A 12,513-nucleotide genomic window follows, 5' to 3' on the forward strand; every position below is an offset into this window, starting at 1 on the left:
TTAAGTGTTGTGCAGGACCTGGACCAGCCCTGCAAGTGCCAAGCCCTGGCACATGATGACATTAAAGAGAGTCCCTGTCCCACCGTGCTGCCAGAATGTCCCCGGAGGCAGCCTTCCCCGGGCTTGAAGCAGCCATGAACTTTACCTCTACCATGGGAAAGCTGAGAGCTGCAGACCCCTTCGGCAGCTGTATGTGTTCGGAAGAAGCGGTGCCACCTTTTGATTAGGAATCTGTGACCTTGTGAATTGATCATTATTTCCCCGTAGATAAAAGCAGGGCTTAGGAGGTATTATATAGGAATTTCAAAAAGGATCAGCCCCGGTTCAGCACCAGATAAGTAGCCAGATTTTTAAAAAAGCTCAGCGAAATGCCTGAACACTTGAAAGTCTGGGCCTGTCTACGCAAAGGACCTAAAGACCTACATTAAAGGTTAATTCCATTTGTTATTCCCCCATGAACTGGTATTTACCGGTAGCAGAGCTGAGTACCCATATGTCTAATTATTGTCAAGAACCTCCTAAGGACCATTTAATGGAATGAATTTAAGCAAACCTCTAAAATACAATGCTAATATCTGATTCATGTTCACACTCACACTGTCTATAATCCATAATAACTTTACCTAGACATATACGTATCTACAGAACAGGAAGAGGATGCAATGCTTATTTAGAGAAAAAAAAAGGGGGGAGGGACTAAGAGTAAGTAAAAGGAAACTTAAAAACATTAGATGAAGTATTTCTGCTTTTAAAATATGACTGACTATATAAATTTAGAATCAAAACACTACAAAATGAAGTAATTCATCTCAGAAGGTGTATACCAGAAGAAGGAACTGAAAAGTGGTATCTGTTTGAGTTTTTAAAGCACTGGTATTAATTCCAGATGTCATTACTTTGACACTCTGGTTTTCATACTTTTAACCCAGTCAGATGGAGTTTAATTCATAATGTTCAAGATGCCCTTGTAATGCATACAGGACACAGACAAATCACTGCTCCTCCCTGCATCCAGACATCTGTTAGTGACTAATGAAACAGGGCTTGCTCACATCCAGGCAGAAATGAGCAGGAATGCAATCTAAAAATGCTAAAAATACAGTAAGACTCAAGTTTGTCAATATCACATTATTAAAGATTTAATGACAAAGGTAACTTTTCCTTTTAGCTTGCCCTTATCAAGAGATACCCAGATGGTAATACAAGAGTTAAGGCACTAATGGACTCTTCAGTTTCACTAAGCATCTATGTGCTGATTTTATCTTGCAATACAGTATTTCACATTCTCAGCGAAGTCAACAGAGACGTAGTCAATAGTGTCACAGCCTCTGGATGAGGATCTGAATCTTACCAGTATCCAAACCATCATTAAAGAAGATAGGTCATTTGGGAAACAAAGGAGAGCATTAGTAAAATTCAATACTAAAAGATGGGGTTGATTCAGTAGGTGTTTTATGATTCATTATGAATAACATTTCATTTTAATTACCAACCCTTTCTTCCATGCACAGTATACATAAAAGTACACAAAACATACAGAGAACATGCCAGGGAAATGATTTCTTTTCATAACAGATGGCAACAGAAAATACTTATTGAGTAATTTTATGTGCTGAAAACCACTTAGCATGATGTTGGATTCATCTGATTGAATGTGTAATATAAAATGACTAGCAAATTACACTGACCTGATATAATCTGAAATGCTTAAATGTTACCAAGTAGAGCACTTACTGGCACACCACTTTTTAAGTAAAGGAGACATAGTTCCAGATCGATTCATGTCCTTAAACTCTGCCACTATGCTTAAACAGTAACAGAAACACAGTTATGACTGAAGTACACTTTAAATGAAATTCCACACATATTAAGTGCAGTAAAATTACAAATGAAATTAATCATTTACTTATTGTTATTTATTTCATATATGCATACTTTTGAGTAGCTGTCCTTCATTTAAGTTTCAAAGTCTTTTAGGAAAACAAACTACAGCTCCACTACAGCAATAGGAGAACCATGACACGTCTGTAATAATAATGGTTATGCTTTATACTGCCTTAGAATTTCAATAGATTTCCACTTTGCCACAAGAAGAAGGCCTCAAAATCTCCGAATCATTTAATTTTATGCATTCTTTTGGTAATTCATTTGGGAGTTATGGAGTGTGAAATATGCACCATGATGAAACAACAACTATCTAGCACACCTGTTGTTTATCCACACGGTATTTAAGAAGGGCCTGCAGTGGCTACTATTTTATTCCACTGTGCAATTCAAAATCAGGAAGCTTTAAGAAATGACCTGATGACACAAAATTACACTTCCGTATGTAACACATGGCTTGTACTGTGCGTATCGTACACTGTGATAGCATTAGAACAAATACATGCTAATTTCTGCTATCAGAATTTCAATGAGAAAGATTTTTCCAGTTAGCAAGGAAACCAGAATGAATGATTTTTGATTAAATACACCTAACATAACAAAAACATTGTAAATTTAATCAAAACCTGAAATATATCAGCCAAAAAAGAAAAGGATGCTGATCTCGGTCTCAAGTCTGCATGCTCTCTGAAGAGCCCAGAGGCAGCAGGCAGGACGAGTGGCTGGCTTCTGTCAGACGGGAATTATGCTGCTGCTCAGCGTGTAACGATCCAGTTATTTAAATAGATTTGGACTGCTGACAAACTGTTTTCTAACAATGTGTGATGATCTTTAGCTTCAATTTCAAACCCTCCGATACTTTCTTTCTGAAATACTTAACCATTTCATATATCTAATTGCTGGAAGGTGATGCAACTTCAATTTTAACCTTCCGCATTCAGACATCATCATGTCTAACGACGTCTGAACCAGAGGTCAGGCTCCGAGGCCAGATACTCCATCTCCTTTTGTCAGGTGTTAGGGCAATTAATTGCCCTTTTTCCTTCTCATATATAATAATGTCGTCAGTGTAATTTACCCCTTCCTGCTAAGTTGCACAACTGTTTCCATCTAAGTGTGTACAGTTACAGTCTATCTCATATGTCTCGTAGTTGTCAGGTTATTACAAGAGCTAATGTCAATGCAGTTACAACAAAGTAGTTATTATTTGAATCTAAGGATTCAGCAGACTGTGCTGGAGCACTCTGAACAAAATCCTAGACATGAAATTAAACAATGTGGATGGTCCGTGAGTAATAAATGAAACTAATCTAGCCAGAGAAATGCAATGAGAAAATGGATGCTTCAGGAGTTTTCCCTACCTTGTTCTGGAGTTGGTAAAGTAGCATTTTTATTATGGGAATAAAAAGACAATGAAAATACAGTTTGGGATCAGAGATACTGTAAATCTTGTGATTAGTAATATCATTTTATGCTTTCCCAACTATGAAAATTTTATTACTTATTTAATCAAGTAAATCAATTCAATAAATGTTGCTACTCTGCACTTTTTAACACCTTTCACTGTAAGTTCCCTGCCTGCTTTATAAACAGCAACCTCCTGGGTGAAAAGTGAAAACAAGAATTTTATCCACAAGAAGAGTTCAGCTAACAAACATTTTCCTTTTAATGTAAACAGAGATACATTATATAAATGACTGCAGTATCTATCAGAAGGCAAACCGTGACCCCTTTTGCCTCTCAAAAACTCTATAAATGTCATCCTTGTTGCAAAGGAAAAACATGCAATATTAGAATCAGGTTTGATAGCAATCATTATTTTGTCAGGTATGAGTAGAAAAGGAGGGCTAACTAGAAAAAAAAGGCCTGTGAAAGATCTGTCTCAAGAGCGAGCAGTCTATACCCAATAAAGTCAAACAACTGTATGAGAAGCCACAGCTAAAAAGTGAAAAAGTCTGTAATTTAGTTATTTTAATAGTTTTAAGTTTCTCTGAACAAAACACTGCACCATGTATTAAAAAAAAAAAAGGCAAAGACAGAAATACAGTGATACTAACATTTACATTTAAACCTATTTCATATATGCTATAAATGATCATGGGCAAATCAGAAGTGGTACGCTTCACCTAAGGCTGCTTCTTTTTCCTACCATTACCCTTTTTCTTACCCTCACCCTCTATTTAGATATACCTCAATCCTTCATCAATCTTCTGTGCATCACCTGCACAAATTTGCCTTTTCACTTCCAACCAGTTCCACTCTACCTGATTTTAAATCTTAGTCTGTCATTCCCACCTATTTCTCCCACTGCCAGATGAAATACAAGGCAGCTCACCAAAATGGAGTTCCTGTTTTTCTTTCCCAAACGTTTTTTGCCATGACAGGCAGAATTTCACCTCCTTTTAGCAACCATATCAACTGAGGAAAATGAAGGCTCTCTTGGCAGAAGCTACTCCTCTGTGATAGTTTCTAACTAAAGCTATTCCTCTTCTTCAGATGGTGCTGAGACAGAGGCACTTTTCCAAGGCTTCTAAATTTTCAGAAAGCCATTTCAGAGAGATTTGTTGAATAACATAAAACAAAAATAAAAACAAAAAACCCACAGGTGATCAGATTCCTCCTTATTTACCTACCCTAATAACCCTAATACTGGCTTTGTAAATCACACCATTCAGTTAGAAAGAATGTCCCTAGAAAGACAGGGTAGCTCTTAAAATCATCCACAAAAGAAGTGATGAAAAAAAAAAAAAAAGCTTGAGTTATCTCTTTCTCCTCCTTAGATTTTGCATCAGAGCCTGTGTTATTTAATCTTTTCATGACAGGAATGAAATGTCCTCTGTATCACAGTCACTACAAGCAGTAAGTACACCAGAATTTCTAGCAGCAAAGAAGTTATATGGCAATCTACTTAATCACATACCTCAAGAAAACACATGTATTTCTTTTAAAATATTATTAGGCCCTTCAATTTCATGAGTACTTACTTTTCTTGTAAATGCATGAGAGTGTAATACTTTCAATAATAGTTTTACAGTGAAGGATTCCTGAAGCAGTCATGAAAACCTTCACTACATGATTTTGTTTTTAAATTGGAAGCAATCAGTTTTTCCTTTGATCTGTGTGAGAAGCACGAGGAAAAACAACACAGTGCAATCAGTACTGTACACAGGCTACTATTCTGCAGTCAAGTTCAAAACATTTAAATCAATTTGTTTATTGGGAAAAAAAGTGAAAAAACTGATTTCTAAGAAGACAAATTGTGCATTATTTGCTTAAAATGAAATAACAAAGAAACTTAGGGTAATGGTGAAATCTATTTTACTTTATTTAAGAAATCTATATTTCTGTTGAAATCTGATATACTCAGAATGTTTATGATTTAAAAATAAGCTTAGTCTTTTGTACAAGAGTTTCCTAGCGCCAATCACAGGACGAATTGATGGTAATATACAACTAAATCACAGATGATATGCAGACAAAGTAACTAATATTACTTATTTTTAGCTTAGACCTGGCTCTGCAGCATTATTGAAAATTTGTGATTGTAGTGAGTATAAATACTCGTAGGATGAGATCAATATGTAAATAAGATTAAACTTCATTGTATCAGACAGTACAGGAAAGTTAAAAGTAACACCACCACCACCCCCCAACAGTATTTGTCTATTCACTTTGATCAGGTCTATGAATTAACAGTAATGTCCTTAAGCACATACTTAGTACTCTGCTGTAGAGTGAGAGATTTAAACAAATATTTAGTTCTTGCTCTAAACCTGCGGTTTATGCATTTCCAAAAAGACATAATCCAAACTTTTCCTCCTTTTTTTTTTTTTGCAGGCACACAATGATATTTGCTTAATTTCAGTCCAGTCTTCTTTAGATTTTACATCTCAGTCTACAAGATCACAGATGACACACCACTAATTCAAGTCTAGAGTAAAATTAGAGAATAAATAGATTTCTGGAAACTCACTAATTGACTGGTGTTTTGTTTTTTTTTGGTGTTTTTTTTTTGTTTGTTTTTTCCTGTAAAAATGACATATGAAGTGGTTTAACAGAAGTTCTTCATTTTCTCCTGTACACTGCAACTTGTTCGCTGCTTTTTTTTTTTTTTTTTTTCCCCAGAGGGGGTTAAAATCTGTTGATAGCAAATATGGGGGCATAACAACACATTTTGCTGTCATCTGTGCAACATGGACCTTAAGAATGATCTTAATTCTCTTTCTTCTTTGGCAAAAAAGACAAAGCAGTGAAAAGAGGGCAGGGGTGAGGGGCGTGGGGGGAATCTACACACATTATCTGCCTGCCAAAGTGTGCAGGGACAAGAATGTAAAACAGTTTGAATCCCTCTCTAAAACCTACTACATCATTTAGTCCTTTCTTCTACTTGGTGCAGGTTCATCCCTTTCAACTTCTTTTGCAGCAGTGACACGATCCAGTTTCAAGGAACTGAAGTAAAACCATCGATCCCACTTGCTTTTCAGAAGTTATCTTACACTTCTGTAACACTCCCAAAATAACCTGGCCTTATTATTGCCGCATAACTAGGTAGTAAGGAATGTGCAATGTGTGACTTCTGTGCAATTTAACCCGATACATTGGGTTAACCCAATTGGGTTATTGGGTTAACCCAGTAACATTGACTAGAGTTAGGTACTTTGGAAACAGAAAGAAAGAAGAAAACGGGAAGAAGGAGCAAGTGATGGGACTGTCAAAACCAGAAGTGAGCAATAAACGTGCATGCTGCAGTGGATGCATTAAAGACTGAATAAATACAGAGGTATCAGTCCTACACAACAACCAGGAGTCTACAAAGGATGAACAAACAGTCAGGAAAGCAGGGGGCAGGAGAGAAGAAAACAAAAGAACGAAGGTCCTGACCTAGCAATACCCAAATCACCACAAAATGAGGAATCTGAGGACAATGCAAGAACCCAGATCCCTGTGATGGTGACCTAACACCACTCTGCCCGCGCTTTAGAGTTTCACAGCTATTTGCTCTCACGGTGGGGATTCCTTGCCCTTAAGCACCAGTTGGTGAGCAGACCAATGTCTCCTCAATAAAGAACCCAAAGTGATGAGAGTTAGCAGCTGTCAGGTGTTGAGCAACAGTGCAAAGGCTAAAATTTACTTCAAGATATGCATGCATAGCATCAGAGGATTTTAATAAGACACACATTTAATATCATTTAACTAGGTGAGTTGCCCACATTTCTCCCCTCAAATTTATGATTTTTTTTTTCTCTAATAATAAGTAACATGTATTGCCAAAGCCAGACTTTGCCCCATTGTTTGAAACTTGCAAAATCTAGTTAGTCTTCATTTACTTTTCTTCTAGCTCATGGTCAGATTTGTTGGAAGTTCTGCAAAGCAATTCTACTTCTACAAAAGGATGTCAAAAAGATTGATTAATTCATAATAATGGACTTTGCCAAATCGAAAGGGATACTGAAACATCTCTTATTATTCCAGAATGGCCAAGGAGTGGGAGATGGGTCAATTGGTTCCTCAGCTATATCCTTCCATGAAAGGTTAAAAAAAAAAATCTCTGTGAGCTTGTGAAGATGTACTTAAGTCCTCGTAACACATATGGCAGAAGTTAAATAAATGGGCTGTCTTCTTGCAGGAAATTACACTGTTCACCATCAAGCAGAATGTTAAGGAATCTGAGTTTCTCTCCTGCAGAGGGATAATGAACCCATATAATTCCATTTATCATAGTGAAGAAGCACTGAAAAAGTAAGTCGCTCCACAGGTATACTCCTTTTTCCACATTTGCACATAATATATAATCATAACTCATTGGTGTACACTTTCAGTTTCAATGGTATTAGATTATAGATAACTGACATTCTTCTAATATATTAAATCTACCAACTGTCATTTCCTGCTTATTGACATAACCTTAAGAAAAAGAGAAGAAGAGAAGAAGAGAATTTTATAATTGTGAGAAATAAAAAGCTCATAGCTTTCCTTCTGCAAAGGCCATTTCCTACCTGAAGGAGGAGGTCAGAAGCTGGTTTGACTCTCTGCTGGAAAAGCACACTTAGCGTTCGATTCTGTTGTTCCAAATCAAAAACTCTCGTTTTCAGTTTTATACATTCTTCCCTCAGATCCTGCAGCACATGGGAAGACAGAAAGATTAGAAAGCAGGTAACAGAAGCAATTTTAAAAGCTCCATGTAATGTCAGATACTAAGAAGGAATTTAGAATTTAGAATAGTGTAGTCCTACTGGGGACAAGGGATCTACAAAGATCATCAAATCCAACTGCCTGACCACTTCAGGCACTGAATAACTGATAACAAAAACTTAAAGCATGTTATTGAGGGCATTATCAAAATGCCTCTTGAACACTGACAGGCATGGAGCATCAACTTGTATATATATGAACAACATATACAGCTTTTAAAATAGTACAGATCAGAAAAATTTGGTACTTCATTTTCTCTGGTTGTTCGATCATCACATGATAACATCAAAGAAATCTTGTAATGAAAAATAGTAGTTACATGCTACATCCTTTTGGAGTTTTCTGTTAGTATAAAAAGTGACTGCTAGCAACGTGTTTCATTTTGCACCCTACTCAAAGCACAAAACAGCAATTAAGATATGAATATTGTAATAAGCATACGCTAAGGAAAAAGCTTCAGCCACACCATACCAGAAAGAAGTTCAAAGAGGCACTGTGCCTTCAAGGTACTCTTCTGAAGTTGTTTCCCCTCCCTGCTTTTTCTGGAATAACCAAGTCAGCAATGCTGGCTGCATGTTGTGGATGGTCTGTATCTTTCCCACTGTAACTAGTCACTGTAGAGGAGGCCAGGCCTTAGTTAGATGTTGATTCACCAGACACACTTGTGAACACGATCCTGCCTGCCATTTCCAATATGAGGTACCAAAAAGCCTTCAGATAGGCCATTAGACCAGAGGTAATGCATAAAGACCATTAGAAGCAGAGGCAGAGTGTGAAACCTCTGCATCGTAAGGCACAGGATGTAACTGCCACAACTGAAAGATGCAGGTCTTTTAGCCAAGGCTATGGCAGGTTCATCACGAACAAGCCATTAGTGGCTTCCCTATACAGCATATTATCTATCTATCTATCTATCTATCTATCTAATTTCTAATGTCAATACAAGACCTGCTTTTCCTGGCCACGTGGAGGAATAAAGGATTCTATCAGAAAGAGGATTTTGATTTTGGAAAGAAAGCTGAATCCGACATTCCACCTTCCCCCATAATTTCTGCAGCTGTCTACTTTGAGGTATGGGAGCTTCTTAAATTAGGAAGAGCTGTTTGCTAACAAAGATCACATATAAAAGTAATAAGCTGCAGCCACGTCTAGTTTTATTAAAAAAAAATAATAAAAAATGAACCCCCCCCAAACGCCTTGCCTTACACTTTTGAATTTAGGACAGTTGCTGCCCTGTGGTATTGCCTAACTGTATTTACTTCCCACCATATGAAGGTGGAGAAACAGGCCTCTGGATCCCCATATGCTGTCCTGTCAATACCATTATCAACATAATGACCTACCCTCATGAGAAAACAACACAGAGGAGGAAACTGCAGTCAGATGTAGCCTAAATTCTTGCCTACAGTAGCTCGTCTCCACTGCAGCCAGAACTGAGGTTATAAGAGGTGAACACACAATAAAGTAAGCTCATCTTGAGACTTTCAGAAAATTGTAAACATCTTTTTATGCATATAGTATGCATCGGATTTTATGATGCTACCGGATGAGTGCAGTTATTTTCTCTTGATATTTTCTCAGCTTAATATTTGTTTTAAGTGGCCATCAGGCTGTAAGTAAAATTGTTAGAGCCTTTTAACATAACCCCCCAAAATCTTGAATTCGATGTTATATAAAAAATCTAAAGCTTTGATTTCTGACAGTGAGACCTATTTTATCTCTGGTCTCACACAAAGCAATCACTAATAGGAAATTGCAAGCATCAAGACTCATCATTATCTGCCTTTCACAAATAATCAGAGAATTTAAAACAAAGCCTAAGTTGTTACAACATTGTTTAACATTTCAACACTACTAAGTGTACTGAAAGGGAAAAATGATTCACAGAAACTGACACTGTAGAAAGAAATTAAATCTTAGCAATGCCTCTGCTCAAAACTTTCTTATCTTACAGTCCTAAAACCATAAGATTTATGTTTGAAACTTTAGACTTCCTGTAAAAAGTGAAATATAAGATAGTAGATTACCCACCCAGATGCTATAAACTGTGCCAATGGCAATGCCACTTATAGTACAGAGAAGAAATGAAGCACATTAAGGTAGCAGTATTCTGGTAAAATAAAGACTCAGTTTAGAAAGTTGAAGTCTTAAAATTACCAATTAATACAACTATCAAATGTCTGAAACAACTATTTCCTCTCCTGTGTGCAAAACGACCAGCTATTAAGATCACAATCTCCCAAATATGTAAGGTATTTCTACGGTCTCACTATAGCAATAACTGAGCATCTATCTATTCCTGCTTTTCTGTTCAGTATGAGACTCATCTTCTCCAAAATGGCATTCAGTGCCCATTTCTAGAGGTTCCAGAAATGTGCTTCTCTTCCTCTGAATGTGCTTCTTCTGTTTGAATAATCCAGTTCATTTTATTTCTCTGATGAAAAAGAAGGAGAAATAACTTTCCTACAAAACCCTGAAAAAACAATATTCCCTCAATATACTAACGAAGAAGAAGGTAATATGCAAAGAGCAAAAACGTAGATCAGAAGATAATTTAATTAAGTGGTATAACTCAAATTTCAAACTGCTGATCTAGGTTTTACATGAAGAAAATACAATAAAATATACAGCCCCCAGCACTCTTACCATCTCATGTGATATGAGGAGTCTTTGGATAGAAGGAGAAAGAATAGATGCTTCCAGTAAGTAATAGATGCTTCCAGTAAGTATCATAGCACACACGTTTGTCTCAAATCATTTTTTTTTTCTGACTTTTTACATTTCCCAGAGGTAAAATTTTCTATTAGTTAGTGGTAGAAAATCCATATAATTTTGCTACATAGAATTGTGATTTTTTGCTGTTTGGCTAATTCAGCACAAACCTCAACTTAATATAGTTTTTCCATAGTCCACAGCAAAAAAAAAAAAGCCTCCCACATTAGAGAAATTCTATATGTATTGTAACAACCGACAAACTTGAAACGTGCACATTTAAGACTGTAATTCCATTTCAAGGTTTCAGTGACATTGATAAATCACTCAAGCTTTGCTCACTCAATTTGTGTCACCAGAATCTCTCGGTGGAATCACAGTCCTTCCACATACTGGTGAGTACACTGTGCTTTATTCGTTACATTACAGCATGTACTTAATTTAAACAAAAATTAGTCCTTGAGGGACAATTTCAAACTCACAGCAAAGCCTACGCAGTGTGCGTTACTGTACAAAATCACTCCTCTCCATTTTCTGAAAGCTCCCGGCTTTTCTTCATGTCTCACTATGCCCCAGAGGTGTGTTATCTCACTGTGGCATGACTGGCTCTGTCTTACTGCTTAGCTGCACTACCCTAGATTTATCTGTTTACTAGTTACTATTTGGATTCAGATATCCACTTATTTGGGACTGGTGTGAGGAGCCCTGGTTCCTCTTTATTGCATGCTATTGTGTTCCTGTCTTTTCTTATAAAAGGACTTGTATGAATGGTGTCAGGAGAACCCTAACAGTTAAATATTCATTAGCATTTAGAAAAGTACCCTCTTTCCTCTTTCTCTGGATATTAAATTAGCTGTTATTACTCAGTAATAGGTAAGCAGCTGTTACTTCCCATCAATACTAAGTATATCACTTTATTAAAATGTATTCAGATCTGGTTTTATTGTATCCATATGAACTCGTTGGTTCCTATGGGCTTGGGAGGATTCATTACTGAGAAAGTACGTAGTCATCAAAATGTCTGACACCTTTGAAATGGGATTCAGGAAACTCCTCTCTTCAGTGGAAAACAACCACGTTATTCCCAAACTAGAAATTAATATATTGAGATTAACCCTCTGGTAAATATTTAATCACATATGGTTTTATTTTACAAAATGTGGATCAGGTTTTTGTGTGTGTTAATATATAAGAAAATGCCTCCATCTTTATTTAAACTGTATTGAAATGCAGGTTTGGGATTTTTAAAAAATAGCTGATGTTTCTAAGAGGTGTTACAGCAATAGCTCTGTAGGCTGCAGTCCTCTGATGATACACAGACCATACAGCATATGTGTATACGGAGTATAGGCAGAGTAATACAAGGCAGACAGCAGCCGTGCAAACTTGCCCATATGTTGTGGTTCACAAAGATCACCTCCAAGTTATAATACTTCCAAGAGCTGAAAGGAAATATCCCTCTTCTAGAGCAAAAGGCTTTGTCATGCTTCAGTAAGTCATGGGATGATACGTGAATGATACATGAATCCCCAACCTGTGGAAACAGCTGTTTTGTGGCCACAATTCTTGGGGGAAGAGATTTAGGGAATATTCTTACTTCTGGATTTCTGATTCCAGGAACATGTGGCCCAGACTGGCAATGGCACCCTCCAGAGTCTTGCATCACTCACCTACAAGTCATCTCTGCCCATCTGTCTCCACAGCAGAGTACCCAAAAGCAGACTA

The 12,513-nt window shown here is 36.9% G+C and overlaps 1 protein-coding gene across 1 annotated transcript in view; it reads right to left on the reverse strand.

Annotated features, from left to right (window-relative positions):
• NCKAP5 (NCK associated protein 5) overlaps positions 1-12,513 on the reverse strand; it is a 366,387-nt gene that overhangs the window by 76,284 nt on the left and 277,590 nt on the right. Inside the window, exon 10 of the mRNA XM_035556100.2 lies at positions 7,881-8,000. Within this exon, the coding sequence (XP_035411993.1) occupies positions 7,881-8,000 (120 nt within the window). The remainder of the gene's footprint in view (positions 1-7,880; positions 8,001-12,513) is intronic.

Source organism: Cygnus atratus, chromosome 6 (assembly GCF_013377495.2).
Source record: "Cygnus atratus isolate AKBS03 ecotype Queensland, Australia chromosome 6, CAtr_DNAZoo_HiC_assembly, whole genome shotgun sequence".
NCBI classification, from domain to species: domain Eukaryota; kingdom Metazoa; phylum Chordata; class Aves; order Anseriformes; family Anatidae; genus Cygnus; species Cygnus atratus.